General features: G+C 38.9%; 1 protein-coding gene across 4 annotated transcripts; it reads right to left on the reverse strand.

Moving 5' to 3' along the window:
- Positions 1–627: 627 nt before the first annotated feature.
- RBAK (RB associated KRAB zinc finger) lies at positions 628–22289 on the reverse strand. Of its 4 annotated transcripts, XM_077140523.1 has the most exons (6): positions 21876–22288; positions 20907–20963; positions 17321–17417; positions 14320–14446; positions 13947–14045; positions 629–8197 (listed from the first exon to the last, which is right to left on the reverse strand). In XM_077140523.1, the coding sequence occupies exons 4-6, from the start codon at positions 14351–14353 to the stop codon at positions 6279–6281; spliced, it is 2052 nt and encodes a 683-aa protein (XP_076996638.1). In that variant the 5' UTR covers positions 14354–14446; positions 17321–17417; positions 20907–20963; positions 21876–22288; the 3' UTR covers positions 629–6278. The 4 variants fall into 4 exon arrangements, with proteins under 4 accessions (XP_076996637.1, XP_076996638.1, XP_076996636.1 ...); XM_077140522.1 differs by lacking the exon at positions 17321–17417 and having other exon boundaries at positions 628–8197; positions 13947–14042; positions 21876–22289; XM_077140521.1 differs by lacking the exon at positions 17321–17417 and having other exon boundaries at positions 21959–22288.
- Between the last annotated feature and the right edge of the window lie 5659 nt (positions 22290–27948).

Here is a 27948-nt window from a genome sequence, read left to right on the forward strand (position 1 = left end):
TTTGTGTTTCTAGGGATTTGTTCCATTTCATCTAGGTTTTCTAGTTTGTTTTCTTTTGCTAAGGAGGCTGAAATGCAGATACCATAAAATGGATTGGCGTTTACAACGGGGATTTCTTAGTTTACAAGCTTTAGTTCTGGGGTCATGAAAATGTCCAAATCTAGACATCTTGTTTACTTCATAATGACTGTAAGTGCAAGTGATTTTTACCTTTGAATGACATGTCTGTGTGGATTGAATTTTTTACCCTAGTTTGGACATTTTTGTCTTAATCTGTATTCTGGTAGGTTTGGATCCATTGTACGTAGCATCTCTTGTTAAGGTGTGGCCCAATCACATCAGCTGAACTTTAATCCAGATTAATGAAGACCTTTATAAGTAGAATGAGATTCAAACACAGAGGAAGTCACAGGAGCAGCCATAAGCTGGAAATCTGTATTCTTAAATTTTAATTTATGGCTAGGTTTAGATTTTTCTGTATCTTTCCTGACTGGACTACCCACTCCCCTTTTAGTTTGTGGGTTTTAAAATTTTTTTTTTAATATAGGAAATTGTCCCTTTTTTCCTCCTTCCCTTCATTTGTGGAGTTCCCCCACCCCCACCCCCGTGGATACTTCTGTTATCTAGTTGAAATCTCTACTTCTACCCTTTTCATATCATTTTCTTTATTCTCTCTGGAGCTTTCTGCTGGGACTCTTTGCCACAGTATCTTCCACTTCATTAATTAACCACTGACTGGTCTCATCTATTGAATTTTTCTTTCAACTACTATATTGTTTTACTCAATATTCCCTTCTTTTTAAAGTGCTTATTTGGACTTCACTTACTGACACACTCATTTCTTTAAGAATTTTTATTTAGCATAGTTTGTTCTCTCTCTTACATTGATTACATTTCTGAGATTTCTGATTTTTTTTTCAGAGCTTGTTTTATTCTGGGGTTTCTAGCAACGTTGGCAGGAATAAAGGTAGAAAGAAGAGTGAGTCACATTTCTGCTTCTGAGTATGGGTTTTCATATTTTATGCTCTAGAATAGAAAGATGGCACCATAATCTAGCATTACCAAAGCCTTCTGACTCTTCTGCCAGTAGCCAAGCCACAAGCGGAAACCCCAGCCCTTTTAAAATCAATCACTATGTCAAATTTCTTGGGTTCCTGTAAAAGCGTAGCTTCTGATGTTGGGTAGAAGTGTTGTTGGGTAAATATCCTACCTGTTGTTTTATCTGCCCCTCACCTCAGCCAGGCTGAGGGGTTGTTCTGGCGGTACTGAGCGAGTGCTTGTTTTCCTGGCCCAGCCTGTAACCTGCTGAGGCAATGACTCAGCTGGAGCAATGTGAAGAAAATGATGTATTTTGGAAGTTCGGCTCAGGAGAATCCGTAGTTGCACCAGTTTCTTCACTGTCCCCAGCTCCATCTTCCACTGAAAATCCACAGCTGTACTATCTCCCCCCAGGGGTTTCTTTTACCTTATTTTCAATCCATGCCCTTTGTTCACATTTCAGAGATCCAATAGCAGCTCACAATTTGGCAGACACCACAGGAATTTATTTCTATAACATGAATGAGAAGTTACTTTTTGATATGATTTACCTCTATATCAATTAGGGAAAACAATCACCTTTTTCTATTTTTTTATGGCTTTCATATTTAATTTGGGTAATTCTGTAGACTGCCATATTAAAGTGCTACATGTCATATGCTTCCACCCTTTCGAGGGTTTAGTTGGACAACACCTGGGCATAATCTGGGATAAAATAAACAGTGGGTGGATTTTTGGCCTTAATCATAAGTGGACTTGTGCTTATGTCTTTTGTGACATTTAAAAGACATTTGAGGCAAAACTGAAAAGTTAACTGACCCCAACTTATGTAATAAATATGGGAATTCAGATCATGAAAAGAGCAGGACCTCAGTGTTATTAAAAGGAGAGCCACATTCTTGCTTGATAATTTGCTCAGGGTTAATCTCACTGGACGGAAAGAACAAAGTAGCCAATGTGGGGGAATCACAGCTCCAAATACCTTAACTAACCTTCCTTCAATAAGCAAGACATTAAGCAGGTGCACATATTTGACTCCGTTTAATATCACAGCCTTTGCAGTGCAATAAGCTGAGCCCCAAAGTGTTCTGAATTTTTATAGTGCAGACTTAGTTACCCATTTGCTTTCATTCATATTTGTGCTAAAAAACGTGCATCTTACATCTTTGCTGAAAGGATTAACTGAAAACTTTAAGTGTAACTTTTCATGAAACCAAACTCACCATTATGTAAGTACCTCAGAGAAGGGTCATTTTTATGATAGGTGAATGGTTAAAGACATCCCAAATTCAGAAATGTGAAAAACAAGTTGTCTAAGAAAACATGAAATGTCACACATCAGCTTCTTTATTGAAGAGGCAATTCCGATCCATTTATATGTGCCAGACCCGTGGCCCTTTAAGCTTTTCAAATATTTCACTTAAAACATATTTTGTTATCATTAAACTTTAAGGACTCAGTGCATGAAATCTTAGTTGCCATTTAACTACTATAAAGAATACTATTTCCTGCATATGATTATGTAAAACCTACCATTTAATCCCTGCTATGCAGCATATTCATTTACAACTAGAAAAATACAGCAAGAGTGCTGAGCAACAAATATGGTCGCCATTTGTAATTTTAAAAACCTGTTTATGAAAGTATTACATGCAAAAAAAATACACAAATCTTAGGTGCAGAGCTCAGACAGAATATACTCAGATATTCAGCACCCAGATTAAGAAATTTAAGATTACCAGCACCAGATAAATCCCCCTTATACTTCTTTCCACCCAGGCAAGTCTAACCACTATGCTGATTTCTAAGTGAATAGATAAGTTTTGCATATATATATATATAGAATCACAGTATGTTGTGTCTGGATTCTTTCACTCAGCATTGTGTATGAAATTCAGTTATATTGTTGTTTGAATTTATAGTCCGTTTATTCTCATTGCTTTAAGGTAGTCTGTAGTGGAAACATACCATGTAAGTTTGTTCTTTCAAGTGTATATATGCCTTAAGGTAATTCTCAGTCTTATTTGCAGTTTATTTAAATTGCAATGGATAATCTAGTACATGTCTTTGGTGGACATAATACATCCACTTCTGCTAAACTTGGATAAAATGGTATATACATGTTCAGCCTTAAGTGCCAGGTTTCCAAAGTGTTTATACCAACTGGCAATTCTGCCAGCAGCATACAAGAGTTTCTCTTACTTGCATCCTTGCCAAACCTTGGTACTTTTTCATCTTTTTAATTTTAACCATTATAGCGGGTGGGGAGTCATATGGTACCACTTGCACTTCCCTGATTACAAGTTACTATACCTTTTCAATTTTCAGCAGTCCAGTTATCCTCTTTTGTGAAATAGGCTCGAGTCTTTTTGCCTATTTTTGTTGTTAATTTCTAGTTATTCTTGATATATCCTAGATTAGGGATTGGTAAACTATGGTCAGCACCCTAAACCCAGCCTGTGTTGTTTATATAAATGGAGTTTTACTGGGACACAGCCACATCAGATTGTTAACGTATGGTACGTGGTTGCTCTCACACCATAGCAGAGTTGAGTAGTTATGACAGAGACCGACCAGCTGGCCCACAAAGCCCCAAATACTCACTTTTTGGCCCTTTACTGGAAAAGTTTACCAGCCTTTCTCCTAGACTCAAGTCTGTTGTCATATGTATTACAAATATCTTATAACCCTCTGTGATTTGCCCATTCCCTTTCTTAATGGTGGCTTTGATAAACAGAAGTTCTTATATTTAGGGTATTCAAATTAACAAGGTTTATTTTATGATCTACTGCTTTTTGAGTTGTATTTAAAAACAACCTTTGTTTACTCTGAGGTTGCAGTCTTTTTAGTTTTCTTCTTAAAGCTTTTACATTTCATATTGAAGTCTGCAATTCACTCCAATTAGATTTTGATATTTTGTGTAAGCTAGGGGTCAAGACCCTTCGCCATATGAAATTTACATGACAAATAAATTATTGGAAAGATCATCCTTTTCCCATCTCACTGCATTATTACCTTTGTCAAAAATCAAGTGACTGTATATGTATGGGTCTTTGTGGAATATTTATTTGATTCCATTCGTCAGCTTGTCTACCTTATGCCAATACCACTATCATAATTTCTATGGATTTATTGCATTCTTGATATCTGGCAATTATTCTCCTGTCTGTTCTTTTGCATGATAGCCTTTACTGTTTTTGGCCTTTTGAATGTTCACATACATCTTATAATTAGCTTAATTTCCATTGACAAATTTGCTTGGATTATGACTACACTGAATCTATAAATTAAAGTTGGGCAAAACTGGCCTCTTTTTGAGATTGAGTCTTGGAATCCATGAACAAGACATCCCTTATTACTTTGTAACATTTTTTTTTTGTACAGAGTTCTTGAAAATGTTAGATTTTTTTCCCTAGGTACTTGAGTGTTTTTTGTTTTGTTTTGCCATTGTAAAAGATATTGGTGTTTAAAACTTCATTTTCAATATATATTAAGGCATTTTTTACATGAATGCAGGGATCTTGTTAAGTTTATCATTAATTCTAATTGTCTGTATATTCCTCAGAACTTTCCAAAACAAAATCATGTTATCTACAAATAGAAGTTTTACTTATTTTCACACACACATGCCTTCTATTTCTTTTCCTTTCCTTACTAATCTGGTTAGGTCCTTCTTTACAATGCTGAATTAAAATATTGGTGATAGTGAATATCCTTGCCTTTTTTTTGGTTTTGAGAGAAAGTTTTAACATTTCATTATTAGGAAGAATACTGTTTGTTGTTGTTTAAGCTATTCTTTATCCAATTAAGGAATCCTTTCTCACCATAGCTCCCTAAGGTTATAAATGGGTACTGATTTTATCACATAACTAGATTATCCTTCTCCAGATAGTGAAATACAGTAAGTGACTCTTGAGTATTAAGCCACCTCTGCATTCTTGCAGCAAGACCAATTTGATCACTATTTATCCTACCTCCAGAACAAAGCCATCTTTTTTCTTTGCCAAGGATTGGGTCACATGACCACTATAAACAGGTCACTGGCAAACAGAATAGAATTATCATTATTGATTTAGACTAATTAGGATTACCCACTGTGTCATGTGAGGAATCAGTAGACACCCAAACTCTTCCACCAAGGAATGAAGTGAGAAAAGACAGGTAACTAAAAACTTGTTCCAAAATGCTGGAAATAAAGGGACAGTGAGGAATAAAATGTCACCCTACTCATATAAAATAGTAATAGATAAAAATCGGAATTACATAATATTGGCACTCTGCACACTCATATTTATGGATTAAAAAATATGAGTAATAAGAGCTAGGGAAACTATATATAGGGAGTCGTTTTATCATATAGTTCTGAGTTGTTCCTCTTCCATTCAAACAGACTTAATTCCTATTGTCTATGCATAGTTTAAGAAAAATAGTATTAAAAACTTTTTGCTCAGGTGCAGTTGAAAACTTTACAAAACTCACTGACTTTTCTATTTATGAGGCATTTATTAAAAGCCCATTTGTAAATGCCTCTGAAGAGTAGAAAATTACATATTTTTCTATTTTATACCTATCAAATATTATATCACCAACAATATATCCTGTATTTAGTACATTTTGCTCTTAATACTCAAATAAGGATATTTTCACTAATTACTCAATCCAAACTTGCATAGAATTACTGTTAGATTGCATTTTAAAAATATAAAAACATGCCATAAAGGTATTTAATGCTATTGTCAGCAATATCAACTCCTGACTTTAAAAGTTCTTTTTTACGTAATGAGTACTTATTCAGAGCTGGTATTTTCTAACTTTCCTATAAAGATTGATTTTACATTTGAAATATGGCTTTTGGTATAATGATTTTCACGAAAATATATTTTTTCACATTCATCATAATGACATATTCCATCTCAGTATGATTCCCTGATATGTAATACAATTTGAATCCAAAATAAATTCTAAGCATTTATAAAGTTTCACTGCTGTATAAATTAGGATCTACTGTCCAATGAGTTATATGGTCTTACTCAAGGCTTTGCTTCCTGTTGCATTCTTAAAGAGATCCTTCTCTGAAAACTCAGATTGAAATAACTCTAATGCCTAAGTGCTTTTCCCCTTTCAGGAGACAGGTAAGATTCTTGCCTGTGTGAACTCTCAGATAAACAATGATATCCGATTCCCCACTGGATTTCCCATATTCATTATATTCAGAGGCTTTTCTGATTTGAGATTTTACATTAGAGGAGACTTCCCACATCTAGTACATTCATATTCCCTCTTCTGTGAATTCTCTGGTGGCTATTGAAGGCTGACCTGTGGTGGAATTTTTTCCCACATTCATTACATTCATAGGGTTTCTCTCCTGAATGAGTTCTATAATGTACAGTGAGATATGACTTCTGAGAAAAGACTTTTCCACACTCATTACATTCATAGGGCTTCTCTCCTGAATGGCTTCTGTAGTGTACAGTGAGGTTTGACATCCGAGAGAAGACTTTTCCACATTTACTACATTCATAAGGTTTCTCTCCTGAATGAATTCGATGATGTATAGTGAGATATGACTTCTGAGAGAAGAACTTTCCACATTCATAACATTCATAGGGTTTCTCTCCTGTGTGTACTCTCTGATGTCTAAACAGGGATGAGTTGTGGGAGAAGGTTTTCCCACATTCATTACATTCATATGGTTTCTCTTCTGAATGACTTCTGTAATGCACAGTGTAGTATGACAACTCGGAGAATAATTTTCCACATATATTACATTCATAGGATTTCTCTCCTTTTGGAAGTGACTGATGTCCACCAAAGCCTGAATTTTCAATGAAGATTTTCCCACATTCATTACATTCATAGGGTTTCTCCCCCAAATCAGTTGCTTGATGATTAGTGAGATATGAAAACTGAGAGAACTTTCCACATTCACTGCATTCATGAGCTTTCTCTTCTGTGTGTAATTTCCGATGTCTAATGAAGGCTGAATTTAAATTGAAGGTTTTACCACATTCATTACATTCATAGGGTTTCTCTTCTAAATGACTTCTATAATGTATAGTGAGGTATGATACCCGAGAAAAGAATTTTCCACATTCGCTACATTGATAAGGTTTCTCTCCTGTATGCGTTCTCTGATGTGTAATAAGGGTAGACTTTCTGTAGTAGGATTTCCCACAATCATTACATTTATAAAGTTTCTCTCCTGTATGTGTTCTCTGATGGTCATTGAGGGCTGATTTCCGGGAGAAGGATTTCCCACATTCATTACATGGATAAGGTCTTTCTCCTGAATGATTTCTCTGGTGTAGGGTGAGATGTGTCTTTTGGCAGAAGGTTTTTCCACATTCACTACATTCATAGGGTTTCTCTCCTGAATGAGTTCTCTGATGTTGAGTGAGGTGTAACTTCTGACAGAAGGTTTTCCCACATTCATTACATTTATAAGGCTTCTCTTCTAAGTGTGATCTCCGATGTACAGTGAGGGTTCCCTTTTGGCTGAAGGATTTCCCACATACATTACATTCATAAGGTTTCTCACCTGTGTGAGCCCTCTGATGTATAATGAATTTTGACTTTTTACAGAAGGATTTTCCACATTCACTGCATTCATAGGGCTTCGTGTCCATTTGTGATCTCTGATATACACTGAAATTTGACATCTGGATGAATTCTGGTCCAGAATCATTCCACTCATAGTGCTTTTCCCCCATATAAGCTCTCTTATGATTAATGAAAACGGCTTCATTTTGAAAGGCTTCTATGCATTTATTATATTCAAAGGATTTTTCTAAAATATTAATTTTCTGAAGAATACTTTCATCATTTTGTGAATAGCCTTCCCCATTTTGCTTAAATTCATAGAGTTTCTCTCCATGATGTGTTTTCTCACATTCACTACATTCACCAGGTTGTTTTCTTGCATAGCTTCCATCACTAATAATTAATTCTGAAATAGATTCTACACTCTTTCCACATGAGACACAATTATGAGCTATTATGTTTGAATTAACAAGGTCTGGTTCCACATTATAAGTTTTGTCAAACGTATTCTCTTTCTCTTCTGTCGGGGTTTTGTTGTTGATACACAGGGCTTGCCCTGAATGTTTGTCTTCATTTTCTTGGGATCTCTCTATCAAGTCATCAACTTTCCAGACTTCTTCTAAAAAAGAATAAAATGAAACACACCTTGTAAATGTGAACATACAAGCTATGGAACGGAAGTACTACACAGGTATCCTGTTTGTGGGATGACTCTGGCATTAGGACCAATATCCATAAATAAAAATAATCCCAAGTGTATACTTCTTTTTCCCTTGATTTGTAATACAATACATACATACACACACACACACACACACACACATACACACACACACATACACACACAGGGAAGTGGGAAAGGATGAGGGTGGAAGAGGACTCAGCAGTTGTGGAAAAGGAGAATTCACTTTGAACACAAATACCTCTTTCACTATTATAAACATTATGTTAGAAAAGGTAGACTAAGAAATGAGGGGCATAGTACAGTCATTCAGAGTACTAGACCCAGGCAGAAATAGGAGGATTCAAAGCAAAATGGTCCCAGTGGGAGAACAAAAAATTATTAGATGGATGTTCAAAGTAAATATGCAACTATAGATTAAGTTTGGGAGAAACTTAGTATAAATTATAATTTATATTAAATATCACCTCAAGCTGAGATTACAATGGTAACATCCTCACAAGTCTAGACCCTTCCAAAATCATTGTCCCTTTTCCATTCTGCACTTAAATCCAAATAATGCCAAGTTCTGAAAGTTCCAATTTCCTCATGTTTAGAGAAACAGTCATATAACCAGGGTCCAAAGCTCTAGCCTGGATTCACATCCATCTGGAAAGAGAGATCCAGGTACATAAATCAAAGGAAATACAAGACAGAGCAGAGGGGAAGGCAGCATTACAAAAAGATTAGATCTTTGAAGTGTTCTAGCTTTCTTCTCATTTAATACTATCTGAATGTGTAATTATCAAAGTTTCCTTTTCCTACTTACACAGTAATAGTATAGTTTAATGCTGGAGCAAGGCTACCTCAATTCGAAACCCAATTCCAAGACTTTACTAGCTGGTGGACATTATTGAAGTTTGTAAGTTATTAACTGTGATGTATTTCACTCACCTGAAATGGAAATGATAATAGTGCTTATGCACTATTATGATAAGCACTATGATAATAGTGCTTATCATAGTGCTTTCATAATCCATAATAGGATTATGAAAAGATTAAATTAGGTCAATATATGTAAACTGCTTAGAAGAGTTTGTGACACAAACCACATGCTCATAAACTTTAGCTGTTAATTTTCTTTCAGTTTGCTAATTTAAGTTATCTAAGAGGTCATGTCCCTGTCATAATACTGTAAATTAATTCTGAATACAAACGGATGTTCCCATATTTCTGGGTTTCATTTGGTATAAACCTTAAATATCAGATTCCTAAACCTGCTCCTAGAATATTAACTTCTATTTTGATGTATCGAGACTTTCAGGAAGATGGCTGACTAGAATAGCTCAAGATTAGCCCTGCTCCACAGAAAAATTAGAAAAGGGATAGGAGGGTGACTGAGGTGGCAATTCAGGAGTGCAGCTGATGTGGGAGAGCCTTCTGCAGACATGCGGCAGACCTAGTTGCAGAGGCTAAGGAATTGAAAGGCAGAAAGCTGGAGCCTGGCATGGAGGCACAGAGCCCGTGGGACTGCACAGATGGCAGCGCAGGACTAGGAAGTACCCTCACCAGTGCAGCCCGATGACCGGACTCAACCCACAATCCATGCGTGTGAACCCTGTCACCTGCTCCCATTCCCTGTGCTCCAGGCGCCCTCACCCCACCCCTAGTGCACGTACCTACCCCCCACCCCCACCCCAAGTGCAGCCCAACCCACATTTCCTGCACCCCTTCCGAGCACTACCTCCCCCTCCTGTTCCCTACAGGCTGTTGCCAGCACATAAAGGCTGTGGGCACTAACTTCCATACCTAGGCTACCCCCGCCCCCCACCCATAGTGTCGCACAGCCTCACCCTGCCCTCTCTGAGCTCAGCACATCCATTTACAGCACTCCCAGGCCCACACATGAGCACAGGCCCCCAATCATGTCATTCAGCTCTGGAAACCGCACTTTACAGTAGTCCTAGAACCGTGCATGCACACAGCCCTCAGCCTCACTTCCCAGCTCTGAAAGTGCTGACCTGTGCAGCTGGGTCACATCTGCGCCCAATCCACGAAGGCATAACGCTGACCTGCTGCCACAGCTCTATGCATGCACACAAAGGGCCCCGTGCCTTAGACCAGCGCACACCAGGGTTATGCTTCCCAGACTGGTGCACCCACACAGCTACATCCTCCCTGGCCACTGGGCACCCACTTTCACAAACATCAGTATAACATCCCCAACCTGCACCCATACCTGCCCTGAAACTAATCACTGTACTGAGTGTTCCACCCCGTGCCATGCTCCTTGCTGTACAACCAACTCGCAAACACAAGGCCTTAGACTACTGAAAGAAATTAACTCCAAAGTAAATCAATCAAGATATTTACATGCCACAAAGACAGCAGATCACTAAGCATATCACCATGCAGACAGATATAACCCTGCCTAATGACCAAATTAAACACCAGAGGAGACACAGATGTTGGAACAACTAATCAAAGATGTTCATACAACTCTACTTAATAAAATAAATGGGATAGCAAACGACATAAAGGAGATCAAGAAGACAGAAGAGCACAAAGAGGAGTTTAAAAGAATAAATAGAAAAATAGCAGAAATCACAGATTAAAGACTCTGTTGACCAAATAAAAAACATACTAGAGGCACACAACACCAGATTTAAAGAGACAGAAGAAACAGTAAGTGATATAGAGGACACAATATTTGACTTCAAAGACTCAAAACAGCAAATGGCAAAAAGGATGGACAAAATTGAATGGGAACTCAGGGAAATGACAGACAAAACAAAGCGCACAAACATAAGAATCATTGGCGTCCCAGAAGAAGAAGAGAGGAGTAAAGGGCTAGGAAGAGTAGCTGAGGATATAATGGGGGAAAACTTCCCAACCCTCATAAAGGACATAAACATACATGTCAAAAAAGCCCAAAGAACTCTAAACAGAATAAATCCAAACAGGCCTTCCCCAAGGCACATACTAATCAGTCTGTCAAATGTTGAAGAGAAGCAGAAAATCCTGAAAGTGGCAAGAGAAAAACACTCTATTACATACAAAGGAAATCAAATAAGACTGAGTTCAGACTATTCAACTAGCACCCTGGAGGCAAGAAGGCAATGGTATGATATATTCAAGATACTGAAAGAATAAGACTTCCAGCCAAGAATTCTGTACCCAGCCAAACTGTCCTTTAAAATGGAGGGAGAGATTAAAGTTTTCACAGACAAAGTAGTCCTGAAAGAATCTGTCAACAAGAGACTGGCCCTACAAGAAATACTAAAAGGAGTTCTGCCGGCTGAAACAAAAAGACAGGAGAGGGAAGTCTGGAGGAGGGCACAGAATTGAAGAGTACCACTAAGGGTAATTTAAAGAATACAACAAGAAAGAGGGAGAAGAATATATAGATCTGACAAATAAAATAAAAAAGATAAGATGGTGGATTTAAGAAACACCTTTTCAGAAATAACTTTGAATGTTAATGGACTAAATTTACCAATTAAAAGATATAGATTAGCAGAATGGATTAAGAAACATAATCTAGCTATATGCTGCTTGCAAGAGACTCATTTTAGACACAAGAATACAAATAGATTGAAAGTGAAAGGAGGGAAAAAGATCTTCCATACAAGTTGTAACCAAAAGAAAGCAGGAGTAGCAATACTAATATTGAACAAAATAGACTTTAAATGTAAAGACATCATAAGAGACAAAGAAGGACACTATATACTAATTAAAGGGTCAATTCACCAAGAAGCTATAACAATTATAAATGTTTATGCTCCCAATCAAGGAACTCCAAAGTACATGAGATGGCCATTGGCAAAACAGAAGGGAGCGACAGATATTTGGAGATTTCAATGCACCACTCTCCTCCATAGAAAGAACCAGAGAAAAGACTGACAAGGAAATAGAGAAGTTAAATAACTTGATAAATGAATCAGATCTAAAAGACATATATTTTGATGTATCATACTACTTTTTGGATGCTCCTAATCATTATTACCTGCTCTCACCCATATTCAGTGCAACACTGATAGCCCTGCACTCAAAAATCTGTAACATCCCCAAGTCCAGATACCAACAGAAAAAAGAGAAAAGCCATCATTCACTAATAGTGTTTTTCATCACCCAAATTCACAACATGTGTTCAGACTAGCATTACACTAATCTTCCAAAAATCTATCTTTTGCTCCAGGAAACCTCAGCTACGATAGCTTATAAGTGCCTTGCTCATTCCCACTCACAAGTCTGTGCTCATATTCTTTTACTGAATTTGTCTGACTTCTAGCCATGGCTATCTTCAAAACCTATCTATATTTTAGGTGAAACTTTAAAATATTCACCAAAGCTCTAAGATAGCTCTAACACAGTTGTAAAACATGCACTGGAACAGAATGTTCCACATAAAAGGTGAGTTTTTAAACCACTTGATGAAGCTGTTTCCTTTCCTAACCAAAACCTATGCTTCTGGAAAGCATGACTATAGTTCTTATTTTCTCTGAATCTCTCCAAACAGAAATTAAAATAATAGTTCCTAATCTGAATCAAATGGGTGCTTTCATGTTCCCTTCTGACTCCTGTCTGTTTTGTAAGAATCTATGGTTCAGAATAAACTCTCAATGTATAAATAATAAAGGTCTTTCATTTACCTCACTCCTGTTAGTCAATGAAAAATTTACTAAATACCTACTATGTATTATAGCTCAAAGCAAAGAATATAAGGTCCTTCTTCTTTGCAGGATTATAATTCAGGTAGGGAAAGAAGCTTAAACAAAAGATATGTGCTACTACATATTACAGTGTATAATCTTTCGTAATAACAGCATTAAGTGGAATGGATATTAAGAAAAGGGAAAGATGATTGGATTGATGAAAAAGTAATGAAAGAAACTTCATGGAGGAGTTGGAACTTTTAAGCTTAGACTTAAAATGTACATTACTGGGAAAGAAAAGTACACATGGAAGAAATGAATCATCATTCGGATAGAAGCCATTTAAAAACTTATACAAATTGGAGTTTAACAAGAGTTTGAAGAAACAGAAGGAAATTACTTTTGATGGCCAATATAGGACCATACTATGTGAGACTTAAGGGGAAAAGAATTTAAATTCAGTTTAAGAAGAGAAGAATCGCTATAGGTTTATCTTATCTGCCTAGTAAGAAGATCAACTGGATACTTCATATGAATAGATTTTGAAATTTTCAAATAGGAGTCACTGTAATTCAAGCACGAAGAAATACTGTTCACTTTAATGTCAGAAGAAACTGAGAATATGCAGAGAAATTTTAAGGCATATCACAGGAGACTAAAACCAGAAAACCATGGAGAAAGAATATTCTAATCTGATAAATAAAGTGAGGGGGAAGATGCATAGAATTCATGATGTGGGAAAGATCAAAGTTTATCATCTGATATTCTGAGAAAAACGAAGTAGGCTTTCCCTCTGGTGATGTCATTTTTCAGGTAAAATAACCAGTTACAATACTGGATAAATGTGTTAGAGCTATCATTTTGGATGCTTGCAGTATACAAACAAATAAAAGCCTCAAAATTCTGAGACTAGATGAACTCTTTTAAGGTTCAAAAAAAAAAGTGGTGTGATTTAGGATCTCTGAGGCATATATATACATAACTAATTATTTTTAGTCACTCCAAAGGTCTGAGATGACGAATTTTAAAACTCTGACACTTTACTAACTTACCTGGACAACTCTGACATGGGAATTCATGTTCCACTCTCCATGGCTCTTCTCCTTGCTCCAACTTGATGATCACATCTGGTTTGATGATATCACACCCTGCTGATGAGAAATAGAGAAGGACTTAGACCAGATGCTTGGCTTAGGCTCTCTGAAGTAAAAGACGCTGCCTCACAGGCTACATGATAAAAGTACCCCCGTTTTTACCTTATCAAATTAGAACCTTAAATGGGAAAGAAAAGATAAAAATAAATACCCTACTGAATGCCCAAAAGGGATTAAATGGTCTTACCACTTTATTTCTTCAATTCAAGGATAAAATCATTAAATTGGAAGCCATCACATAGCATCAACTCAGAAAGGAAGCTATCCTCACCCACTGAAATTAAGTTGCTATAGTTCTCCAGCATCACATCCTTGTATGTTATCTTTTCATCAGGGTCCAATTGCTGCCACTCCTCCTGGGTGAAGTCCACAGCCACATCTGTGAAGGATACTGATCCCTGTGTAATGAAACCGTGATCAGAGAAATCATGATCAGAGATGGGTGATGTGGAAAAGATAAATGTGGAGAAGATCTTACCAGTAAAGTTATGATGAACAATGAATACCTTATTTTATACCACAGATTATGGGAGGAAAATAAACACTACTTGAAGCACATTGGCTTTGGGTTCTTTAAATGTACCCAAACAAACAAACAAACAAACAAAATAACTGAATTCCTACTCCCTGAACTGAGTTTTGAGGGGATATAAGTAAAACACCACCCCTTCAAAAAGCTTATAGCCTAGTAGAAAGATACAAACATAAATATACACATGCATTTTATTCCTTGTTACTTTCGGCCCAGTCACCTTTGCTGGATGGTTCCTCCTCTTCTCGTAGCCATCCTAATATTCAAGGACCCCAGGACTCAGTCCCTGGTCTTTTTTCTTCCCTTCCCACATTCTGCTTTGGTGTTCTGATCCAATTTCAGGTCTTTGATCCTTTTATTCTTTTATTCCGATAGTCAACTATCTCTAGCTATCTGTATATATAATATTTTTACTTTCTTCAAATTTTATCTCAAATAAAATATACTTGAGACAATACATTATCTCAAATATCTTCAAATATCTCATGCAGCAATAAATATTTGTTGATTAAATGAATGCCCTAAGATATTATTAGCATATACAAGGTGGGGAGTAATTTAACAAAACAGAATCAAATTCTTTCAATATTACATTATTGTATTATCGGGTTAGAGTCTACAGATTGTTACTCTTATATCCTTAAAAGTAAATTGGCATATAGAAAATAAAATTTAGGAAATCTCTCTGAAAATATGAAATGGAAACAATGAAAGAAAATTTTATATGAAAGCCAGATCCAACAAGAGTCAACATTTTCAGAAAAAGATAACATGGAGGATGAAAAAAAATACATCAATAGTCGACTTGAAAATGATCCCTGGTCTAAAAAAAATCAGTATGCTTTCACATCAAAAGGCCCCATCTAATTTGTAAACAACAATATTGGGAAAAAAATCAGAGATCTAGAAAATTCTTGATAAAATATCTAAAATTGACAAGAAAAAAAACATATAGCAGTTACTCTGATAACCAACATTCTACTCCTCATTTGATAGAAAATAACTGAACCTAGAATTGTATGCCAAGCCAAACTGTTAAGCGTAAGGTAACTATAAAGCTGTTTTCACAAAAGCAAGTATATTTACTAAGAAAATCATTTCTTTAAAACATCCATTCATACACTCCATTGAAACCCAAGAGAATTCAAGAGGAGGTACATGTGAATATTAAAAAATTTCAGTGAAAGGCCAGCAGAAAAAAAGCCTTTGGTGCTGTTATAAGGAGCTGCTCTGGGGATCACAAACCTTTAACTTATCATTCAGAAAAGAGATGTGCTCAGTAGACATGTTATATTATCCTATGATTTATAAAGGACAGATCCACAAAGGGTTTATATTCACTGATACAGCTACAACAGTATAGGTCCCAAAGCTAAGATTCCCTGAGATCTAGAAGTAGAGCTGCTACCTAGATTGGATGAGAAATTAAAAGCAGGACATCCACATTTATCCACAGGCAAGCCAAATGAGTTAATCAAGTCAAGTACAGAAATTAATATTCTGGGTTAAGTTAGTCCAGAAGGCAGAGATGTTGAGGTTTAGAAGATTGACAACAATGAAGAGTGCTTGGCTTCAGTTATTTTCACTTTATTTTAACACTGTATTGGGATAGATAGATTGTCTAGTTAGTTTAAGGCGACAAGAATTCAATAGAGGAAATTTCATGTTTCTAAAGACAGGAAGAACAGGGTCTAAGCAGAAAGTCCAGGTATACTTTCCAGAATACCACCACAGAACTGGCCTATCAAGAAACCTGAGGATCTCATTTTCTAAATATGCCCTCCTCCTGGGTATTTGAAACAAAAGATAATGACCAGTTGGGAGAAATACATAAATATCTTATCCTAGCCAGATTACAGCATCTTGGACCATTATGTCATATTATATTGCTATTCATTTTTCATTAAGCATGTGCTTTGATAAGTAGTAATATTCTCGTTTACTATATTATGACAAAAGATGTTGTCATGGTCAGGTTCATGTGTCAACTTGGCCAGGTGGTGGTACATGCTTGTCTGGTTGGGCAAGTGCTGGCCTGTCTGTTGCTATGAGGACATTTGATAGAATTAAATCATGATCACGTGAGCTGCATCCATAGCTGATTCCATTTGTAATCAGCCAAGGGGAGTGCCTTCTGAAATGAGTGATGCTAATCTAATCACTGGAAGCCTTTTCAGGAGGATTTAGAAGAAATAGGCTCTCTTCCTGCTTCAGCCAGCAAGCCTCTCCTGTAGAGTTCAGACCCTCCATTGGAGTCGTCAGCTTCCAATGGAGGAAGCTCTACGGATTTTGGACGTTATGTTCCCACAGTTACATGAGACACTTACATAAATTTTGTATCTACGGATATTTCCTGCTGATTCTGTTTCTCTAGAGAACCCTGACTAACACAGCTAGAGTATGGAGGAAAGAGAGATTGATAAGCCATTTGGTTATTAAAAAAAAAAAAGGAAAGAAACCTGGAGAATGAAAAAGCCACCATTCTAACTGCAAACTCTCGGACAAACCATTCGGCAGTACCTGTGGATTCAGGAAGCTCCCAGTGACCACACTGATGGACAGGTCACACTAAGTACTGTGCAAACACTATCATCAACACCAGCAAAAGATGTTCTAAGCCTTGACTCCTGATACCTCATAGAGCTAGAGTTTAAAACATAGCACGATAGCTGGAAAAAAGAAAGAAACCAACGCCCTTGACAATCTTACAACAGAAACAGAAGCACAATCCCTGACTCACTGCATCAAATCTCCTTTAAGGTACGAGGAACTTCAATCACATCTGGACCCCTAGTTGCAAGAGTGTCTATGAAGTATGGTGTTTAGCTCTCCAGCCTCTGCAGTAGAGAAAGGCACATAATAAAGGGGGTTAGAGCCAATTTTCTATATTACGAAGCATAAAACAAAACCAAGATGAAGATGTAAGTGAGTGATACATTGTGATACCTACTACGTACTTCCTTTAAATATGTACTCACAAAAATACTGTAAATCAATATTGCCCCTGTTGTGTAAGGAGAGAGTTTCAAGATTACTGCATTTTAAGCCACTTAGGCTGAAGAAGCTGCATTAACACTTAAGGGTTTACACACTGCTATAAAGAAACTCTTTGCTGCACTTGAGGTATATATATTTGTGTCCCATTTCTTACAAAAGCTCAGAGCCTGGCCACAGCCTACCACATGTAGTATCTGTAACAGCTAGGTTAGTGTGTCCTAAATTCCAGTTGAAGGAACCCTAAATTCTCTTTCTACGAAACAGTTCACATATTCTAGGATAGCATGGCATGTGGGCAAGGCACAATGAATAGAGACAGTCTGAAAAGGAGAAAAGAACTTGCAGCAGCACAGAGCTGTCTGAAATTCCCCATCCTTTTAAACATACATTCCCTGGCCAACTGTTCTGTGGCAGCCAGTCTTCAGGACGGTCCCCAAGGACTCACAGTCACACAGCCCCTTCCACGTGGTAGCAGGGCTGGTCTCTGTCACCCACAGAGCACAGAGTGATGGTAAGTCACTTTTGAGATTCAGTTCTCAAAGGGATAGCAGCTTCCAATTCTTACTTGCTGTCAGTATGGGCTCTGGGGGAAGCCTGTGGGCCTATGGCCTGAAGAGCCCTATGGAGAGGTCACGAGGCGAGGAGCTGTTTCCTCCTGTCATGACTCCATGAGAGAGCCAGAAGCAGGGGCTCCAGCCCGTGCTGATGACTGCAGCCTCGTGAGAGGCCCTAAGCCAGATGACTCAACTAAACTGGTTCCACGTTCCTTACCCTCCCCAACATGTGAAATAATAAATGTTTGTGGTTTTAAACTGCTAAGTTTTGGGATAATTTATTACATGGCAATAGATAACTAACATGTTCATTCACAAATGCTCATAGTACTTCTAAAATATGTACGATGTATCTCATAATAGTGTTTGTTAAATGAGCAAATCTATGTAAAGCACTTACTGGGACATAATATATACTGGGCTATAACATCTATTGTTACTATTGACCAAACACTATATATTGTGTCACTTTAATTGCCTTACAAATTTGGACAGCAAAATAACCAGGAAACTTAATATTTGTTTGTACTGATAATATAGCTGTGAAACTTTATGTAATTGTTAAGAAAGGATTACATCTGTATTGTTAATAAAACAAGAGTTCAGATTATTTCAATAAAATTCGGATGTAGGAGTGTGGTATGGAGAATGGTGAAAGGAAATCCAAGCAAAACATCTTTTCATTTTCAGGTGCAATTAAAGATAATGACAATTTCCTGTTGGTAAGAGGAAAACTGTATAAATACACATGGGAAACAATTAAAGGTATGGGTGCCATCTCTGTTCCTGGGCTTATTAACTGACTGTCATGCTAGTCCCAGAGGCCTAAGGTCAGGATGTCTCTGCAGACTAGGTTTGTGGGCCTGGAAAGGCTGAGAGTGATAGATGAGAATGAGCTTCAGAGAGAAGCGGGAACTGGTGCAGCTTCAGCAGATGAGAGGCTACCAGGGGCTGGGTGGAGGGGAGAATGGAGAGTTTGGGATGATGAAAAAATATGGATATAAATAGTGGTGATGACTGCACATTGTGGGTGTATTAATGCTACTGAACTGTGTACTTCGCAATGGTTAAATGACAACTTTTATGTTATATATATATACCCACAATTTTTAAAAAGGTTTTTAAAAAAGAACATCATCTGAAATACATTTAAATTCATGAATTCATAAAGACAAAAAAAAATGGAAAAAGAAAACATGCTGCTCAGGGTCTACTAAATATTTTGAAAATTATCTTTCCTGCATGAACTGTATCACTGAAGAGAGGACAAGAGGAGACATTTATATTTAGAAAATAATTCTGGCTAGTAAATGAAGAAGAAATGGTAGAATTAGAATAGCACCATTTTCACCTCCACTAATGAACTGATGGATCAAGGCAATGAACATCAATAGATGCTCAAATCACCAAAACAGAGACGGGAAGATGATATATACCTCAGGGAGAAATTATACAAATGCCATGAACAACAGAGTCTTGCCAGAAGAAACCAGGGTAAATCTGACTAAGCTAGCAGATCTAACTGCCAATTTTACAAGGTGTATAGGGAATAAAGAAATGAGTTAAAGGTAAAACAACGGCAATGCAATCAACATAATCCAGACGGCGGGGGACTGCAACGAACAAGTAAGTAAATAAATTGCAAAGCAAAAATACAAGAGATACGGAGGGAAAACTAATATTGAAAGACCTCACAGGATTAGGAAGCAACTGCAACGTATGTACTCTATGTATCCCAATCACAAAGAACAACAACACAAAAATTTAGGAAATTAGGCGACTTTGAAGACTGAATAGTTCTGTTTAAGAGAGAATGGTATTGTGGGTTATTCCCACCAATTTAAAAAATTTCTTATTATTTAGAGTTACATGCAGAAATATTTATGGGTTAATTTTTTAAAAAGCCAAGAAAAGACTTCATGATGAGTAACAGTTTGGAGGTAGACCAAATGTGTGGTGTCACAAAAATGTAACTGATACCCACGGCAGAAGAATTGTCATGTGTGGTAAAGACTGGAAAATGTCTACAGGATTTGACCATAATTAGATCCCTGGTCATCTTTACCAGTAGATTCAGGGAAGTGGTAAGGCCAGCACTCAGATATTGAGAGCTGAAATGTGGGTGAAAAGTGAGGAATTCTTTATAGAATATATTTTGTGCTGTCTGCTTTGCAACCCAAATAAATAGACCAACAGGAACAGTGATGTAGAAACGTTTGAAAGATGAGCAGGCCATTCCCCTAACTTTTATCCTTGGATTAAACAGTAAAAACAGAAATATGACTACTTGGTCCCTGGAAAAATTATATGCATTGAGTTCTTCTTGGACAGCAAGCCCTCTGCTTACATAACGAATAAGAATAAGCCACGTATTGCAAAGATTTAATTAACAGTTGTTATTAGGTAGGCTAGTCAAAATTATATCAACTTTAACAACATTTTCCAAGTCCTAGGAAATTTTTAAAACCTATAAGGAACAAAAATGTTTTTTTCTCACAACCAGTGCAAATCTTGCTGGAATGGTATTCTTCTTTTCTATTACTATGAAGAACATCAGTCATATATGCAGCTCAAACTCATCAGCTCTAAAGTACCATACTACCTACACATATGCAATTGATAAAAATTCTTTGTGCTGGTCCAGCTCTCTAGTCGTATTTTATAAAATCACGTCATTTTCCAACTTTTCCAATTTAAAGTATGGAACTTTATAAACCTCGTAAAATGCATTGATAAAACAATTTTTAAAATATGTAGATGAACAAGAAAACTCACCTTGGATTTGTCCATTTTGTTGCGCTTGGAAAAGTGTAGACAACTGTTCTTGTAGATCTAGAAGTAAAGTAATTAAAGTCATGAGTAACGTGGCCTGCCTAGGCAAGAACCTCCTGTATAAAAACTGGGCAGAAGGCTCTTTGTGAACACTAAGAAGGAGCTAAAAGGATGATTGGAAGGAAACAACCTGTACATCTGTAACTCCAACATGACCATGTTGTAATTAGATGGGTTAGATTCTCCATGGTGAATATAAACACTGACTCCTATATATAAAATAGCCGGCATCGTTAAATAAAAGGTGCAATAAAAGCTCTCCTGCTGTACTGTTCACGTTTTTCTTACCCCTTGAACTGTTTAAAATCAGAGGATTCTCAGGAAAAAGAATTTGAGCTTTCAAAAATGCATAAAGGAACGGTTTTGTTCTTAAATTATCAGACTCAACTTGGTTGCCACTGAACATAAGAATCTGTTATAAAGAAAGCTGAGATAAAGCGGACAAGTGAGGAAAGATCTAAATTTTACTATTAGCAATCCCATCTACAAACCCTGTGACATTGGACAAGGCAAAGGAGGCAGCAACAGATAAACTTTGCAGCCTTTTCCTGCACCACTACGGTGTGATTGCACCAGACCAGAACTGCGAGGGAATCAGAAGGAACCAGAGAACTGAGGTGCTGATGGACGTTTAGAGACGCTTTTGGATCTAGAAAAGATGGAGAAGGGGTGCTGGGGGGCGCGGAGACAGATGCCCTCGGGGTGGGGAGGAGGGGACAGCCAACCCTGTCCCCACACATCTACCAACGGAGGACCCTTTCCGGAGCAGCCTACCCCAGGCCTCAACCCAGATCACTACTAGTCTCCTCTGGGAGCGGTCCCAGCCCTCTGCTGCCACGACTCTGCAATGTCCTCGGCTTGGGGTGGCTTCACCCAAGAGAACTGCCTCGAGCCCGCAAATCCACGACCTACCCCCTAGGGGCCCGCGGGAGAGGTCGGGGTCGAGGGTGTCCTCTCAGGCGCGGTGCGCGCTCCCGAGGGCTCCTCCTTTTCACCTCAAAACGGCCTGCCCAGGAGCGTCCGCGAAGCCCCGGGCTCGGCCGGGGCCGAGGGAGGGCCGCCTGCCTTCTCGGTGCGGTCCCTCCGGCTGCAATGCCGCAGGCTCAGGGCCACAGCTCCGGGGTCCCGACTCAGGCTTCCACGCGATCCCGTGCACGCACAGCCCCGCAGCCTGCGGAATTCTTGCCACCGGAGGCCAAAGCTGGGCAACCGGAGGGTCGGTGACCTGCAGAGGGACAGAAAGCCAAGGCGGCTGGGCTGCACTGCACATGCGCAAACGCGCATTGGGGCAAAGCGCGCCTGCGCTGGAAGACGTCGGAAGCCCGCCTCCCAAGGGGCTGTCAACCGTAATAGGACGAATGTCTTGACTGTTTCCCATCAGTCAACGCGCCACCAGGTTTAGGGATCGGCTCAAAACTCTCTGCCTAGCGATTAACAGTCTCTGTGTTATGATGGTTGGCTGCCCAGAAACCAGGACTTAATTTCTTCACTCCCTTTAAAGTAATGTCTCTAACTTTCTGCTTCCGGTAGCGTGTCGTGTGATTTGTCTTGACGCCCTCGTCCTTTTTCTTTTTTCCCCCTTGGCTTTGAATTTCCAAATAGATTCTTTATAAAAAAAGAAAAGAAAATTATATTGTGAAATATAACATATATACAAAACAGCAATAAATTTTAAAGTACAGTGTAACAAGTAGTTAAAGAATAGATTTCAGACTTTGGTATGGGTTACAGTTCCACAATTTTAGGTTTTTCCTTCTAGCTGCTCCAAGACACTGGGCACTAAAAGTAATGTCAGTATGAGGATTCAGCAGTTATATACGTTTGTTAGATACTGTCTTCTCTATTATAACTCTTCCTTCTCCTCTGATCTTTCTCCCAATCTTTAGGGGTATTTTGGTGCTTAGGTTTGCTAGAGCTGCCTGGAATGCGTTACCAGAAATGGAATGGCTTTTAAAAAGGGAATTTTTAAAGTTACAAGTTTACAGTTCTAAGGCCATAAAGATGTCCATTATGTCTATATGAGAGTCATGATTTTATCTTTTTAACAGTTTTGGACATCTTCAAAGAGATGCCAAATGTATTCACTTAGCCAAGTAGTTAATCTAAGAGGAAATATAACTTGACTTTGTTTCTTCACTACTTTCCTCTTCTACTAATTTTGGCTTGTTTGTTTTTGGTGCTTTTGTAGAGCTAAGATATTCCCCCATTGGTAGCAGCAATGACTAGGAAGTTGGGTTTATAATCTAACCTTTGAGTGATCTCTGAAAAGGGATTAATTTCTAGAGATTTGACTCCATAGTTAGGTCATTATTGTGTACAGGAAAATTACGGATTTTTGCACATTAATTTTATATCCCACCACTTTGCTGAATTTGTTTAAGTAACTTTGTAATTGCTCAAGTAACTCAAATAATTGCTCAAGTAATTTGCTGTAGATTCTCAGGATCTTCCAAATATACTATCATGTCATCTGTAAATAGTGAAAGTTTTATTTCTTCCTTTCTAATTTGGATGCCTTTTATTTCATTGTCCTGCCTGATTGCTCTAGCTAGAACTTCTAGCACAATGTTGAATAATAGTGGTAACAGAGGGCATCCTTGTCTCATTCCTGATCTCAGGGGGAAAGCTTTTAGGGGGGAAAGCTTTCAATCTCTCTCCATTGAATATGATGCTGGCTATTACTTTTTCATATATTCTCTTTATCATATTGAGGTACTTACATTTGAGTCCCATCTTTTGAAATGTTTTTATCAGTAAAGGATGTTGAATGCTTTTCCAGCATCGATTGAGATGATCACGTGATTTTTCCCTTTTGATTTGTTAATGTTTTTTATTACGTTAATTGAGTGTCTTGTGTTGAACCATCTTTGCATTCCTGGTATAAAACCCACTTTGTCATGGTGTATAATTATTTTAATGTGTTGTTGGATTTGATTTGCTAATCTTTTGTTCAGAATTTTTGTATCTATGTTCATTAGGGAGTTTTCCTTTTTTATAGCATCTTTTATAACCTCTTACTAAAAAAACAGACCAAGGTGGGCCACAGTGGCTCAGTGGCAGAGTTCTCGCCTCCCATGCTAGAGACCTGGGTTTGATTCCTGGTGTCTGCCCATGTTAAAAAAAGAAAAGAAAGAAAAAGGATAGATCAACAATCCAAGAAAACTTTGTTACTCTAATAGAGAGAAAATAAAATTTTATCCCTGTATTAGTGTATTATTTAATCCTAAAGTTCGTGTTTTTTTTTCAATTTTATTGATAGATGCAGTAAATCCTACCCAACTTTGGCCACAAGAAATAAGTTTCCTTTTTTGGTGAACCTTCTGCAACTTTCTATATTCAGGTTCTGTCTCAAATTTTCTTCTCCCTTCAACCTGAGGATTTCTCTGTCTTTTCTGAGACAGTTTACTGTAGCTGGCACAGAACAATAGCCAACTGACTGCAGTGCAGTCAAGCAAGTGGGCAACCCTTCCTCACATCAAGGAAGCAGGCCACTCTAGGATTAGCCCCGCCAATCTTAAGTATCCTGCAGTCTGCTACAGTGGGGCTTTTAGTTCAGTCATGGAGTTATAAGCATCTATCTCCGTACTTGCTCAGTGGTCCCCTTTCATCTAGAAGGGTAGCCACCCCTCCCCACATCAATGTTGCAGGCCATCCTGGGATTCTCCCTGGGGAGTCTCCCTCCCAAGTACTCATGCTTTCTACAACTGACAGCTCTTTGTTCTTTTGGCTGGCTCTGTGAAATGTTACAACCCAGTGTAGCCCCAAGATCTAACAACATGCTAGGCAGAGAGTTACCCATGAGTTTTAATTAGGGACTTAATAACAGGAAAAGTTTCTTCCTAATGGTGACTGGTTGAGAATTGGAAGTCAGCACTGTTTCAAATGGAAGTCAGTGCTCCATGCTCATCAGAGGGGAAGGCAAGGTTCTATAGTAGGCATAAAGGAGACACAAGGCCAAGAGAATGCATGCATGTGTTGCTAACGGAGTTAACTATTTACTTATATAAAAGTAACATTTCAAAGTTTCCCTGTAATATACAGGATATAAATTCAGCATTGATACATTATAGGGAAAACAGGGTAGATCATCATTCAAAGTTTCAGAAGGTCTATTTAAGAAACTTGACCATTGTTTCCCCCTCCAGAGAGGTGGTTTTCTTTCTCTCCTATGCTCCGACCATGCAGGCTATTGTGAGCTTAAAGCTCTGTCTTTTTTTTTTTTTTTTCTCTTCCCCTAAGGGAGGGGTTCAGGATCCTTGAGTTGCCATAACTATAGAGGAGAATAGATTAGTGGTTGACAGGAGTTAGGGTTGAGAGGAGGGAAGGAGAGTGGTTATGGCTATAAAAGGGTAGTTTAGGGAGATTCTTCTAATTGTTGTATCTTAATTGCATTAGCCAATACCTCTAGAACTGTTATTACCTCCCAGGGAGGAGTCTTAGGATATCGGCCCTCTCCATGGTTTACAGGTGTCAGGGTCACCAACAAAAGCACAGCTCACACAGGTAGCGGATGGACCAACACTTTACTCACATAGAGAAGAGCCAGAGCAAGGTGAGTTCATAGGTCATTGATCCCCCTGACCAGTGGGTCTCAATCCACAGCAGCCAATGCAGGGACACAGTGTGTGTATACCCCTATCGTGCCACAAGTGAAAGACCCTGCTTCCTCCCCACTGGGAGCAGATACAGTAGCAGAGTTGGACAGGTGCCTTAAAACACGCACTTAGCCAAGCAGTCCCTGTGAACGCATACATATGCTCAGACAAAAGGCAAAGGGATGTGCCCACAGACCACTGTCTGCCAGGGGAAGTGTTTTTGTGACAAGGCACCCCAAGGAGGGACTCAGATCACTCTCATCATCCATCCAATGTGCCAGGCCAATACATCTGGTCTCAAGTGCAGGGTTGATTTGTGGGTCCCAGGGAAAGATGGCAGGCTGTGCTCTGATGGGCCCCTTCCATGGCAAGTAGTCATGGCAACCATATGGGAATAGAGGAAATAGCGTCTGGCTCTAGTGCAAGGGTTGGCAAACTATGACCCCTGGGTCAATTCAATTCACTGCTGACTTTCGTAAGGCCTATAGGCTACAAAAGTTTGCGTATGTTTTTTTGTATGCTGTATTATGGGGTCACATTCATTCCTTTTCCATGTGAGTATCCTGTTATTGCAGCACCGTTTGTTGAATTTTTTTTGTTGGTTTGTTTGTCTTGGGAAGTGCATGGGCTGGGAATTGAACTCAGGTCTCATGCATGGAAGGTGAGAATTCTACCACTGAGCTACCCTAGCACCCCCTATGAAAGTTTTATATTTGCCTCCTCTTCACTCCACTGGTGAGGGGGGGGTTCCTGCCCTGGGGTTTTGGGGAAGGCCGAACGCACAAATTCTGACACTGGGCAGCAGTTTATTAGTCACATGTACTCCTGGGAGAGGAGCACACTGCCTGCCACACAGAGCGACGTGGGATTTGCACTCGGGGGAGAGCAAACAAGCATGGGTTGCAGGGGGCAGGCTTTGTAATATCACAAGGATCCCATGCCCCCTTGCTCTGGAAGGAGGATGTGATTAGCTTATTTGAATAATTCTGTGGGCTGGCAGGGAGCTGAAGCCTGCGACCTAGGGATAAACAGGCACTGTGCCCGTTCCCTATGGTACAGAGAGTTGTTGGGCAAGGGGACCTTGTTCACGGAAACAGAGTGGGTAGGGGGCTTGCGGCCAGCTCACTCGAGGCCTCCTGACTTTACAGACGTCAAGGCAGCACTTAAGTATTAATTTTATGCTTTACTCCACAGAATAATTTTGACATTTTTAAATGGTTGGGAACCATTTAAAGAAAGAAAGAATTTATAATGCGTGGAATTGAATGCAATTCAAATGTCAGTGTTCATAAGTATGTGTCATTGGAGCACAGCCATGCTCTTGTTTTGGCATTGTCTATAGCTACTTTTGTACCTAGTAGTAAAGTTGAAGTCGTTGTAACAGAGAGTCAGATGCATAATAGAGGTTGAGAGGAAACTCCAGGTGCCTCTTGAATGGGAATCACCACCACTTCTCTGTTGTATCATTGTGCCAACCTGGCAGGGACTGATGGTGATTGTTCTAGTTTGCTAGCTGCCAGAATGCAATATACTAGAAATGAGACTGCTTTTAAAAGGGGGAATTTATTCAGTTGCAAGTTTACAGTTCTAAGGCCGTGAAAATGTCCCAATTAAAGGAAATCTGTAAAAATGTCCAAATTAAGGCATCAACAAAAGGTTACCTTTACTCAAGGAAGGCCGATGAAGTTCAGGGTTTCTCTCTCAACAGGAAGGGCACTTGGCAAACATGGTGACGTCTGCTAGCTCCCTCTCCAGGCTTCTTGGTTCATGACGCTCCCCTGGGAACATCTTCCAAAGGTCTCTGGCTGCGTGGGCTCTTCATGGTTCTCATGGCTCTAAAAGGAACTCTCTCCAAAATATTTCCTCTTTTAAAGTATTCCAGAAAACTAATCAAGGCCTACCTGGAACAGGGGGAGTCACAACTCCATGGAAGCCATCTAATGAAAAATTACCACCCCCAATTGGGTGGGTCACATCTCCGTGAAAACAATCAAAAAGCTCCCAGCCAGCGATATTGAAGGAGGATTAAAGGACATGGGTTTTCTCGCATCCACCACAGATTCACACCGGCGCGATGACGAAGATGGCTTCCCTACAAATAAACCACATGTGCCTCCACTTTCGGCTTCCTGGCCAGCTGAATCTAGAGAGCCACTCGCCTCCAGGAAGATGAGCTGGTCCTGATCAGGAGTGGGCATTTGAGGCTAAGGGTAAGTCCTGCTGGGGCCTTCTGGAAAAGCTTAATGAACCCTGATAAAATGCTCCCTGGGCTCTGACTTGCCTCCTGGTGAGGGTGGCAGTGCTGCCTGAGACACCATGAGGTGAGATGTCTAAGGAATAAAGTCAACACACCAGGGGTGACAGATCAGAAGGACGGAAAGAGCCTGGTT

The sequence above is a fragment of the Tamandua tetradactyla genome, chromosome 23, assembly GCF_023851605.1.
Source record: "Tamandua tetradactyla isolate mTamTet1 chromosome 23, mTamTet1.pri, whole genome shotgun sequence".
NCBI lineage: Eukaryota > Metazoa > Chordata > Mammalia > Pilosa > Myrmecophagidae > Tamandua > Tamandua tetradactyla.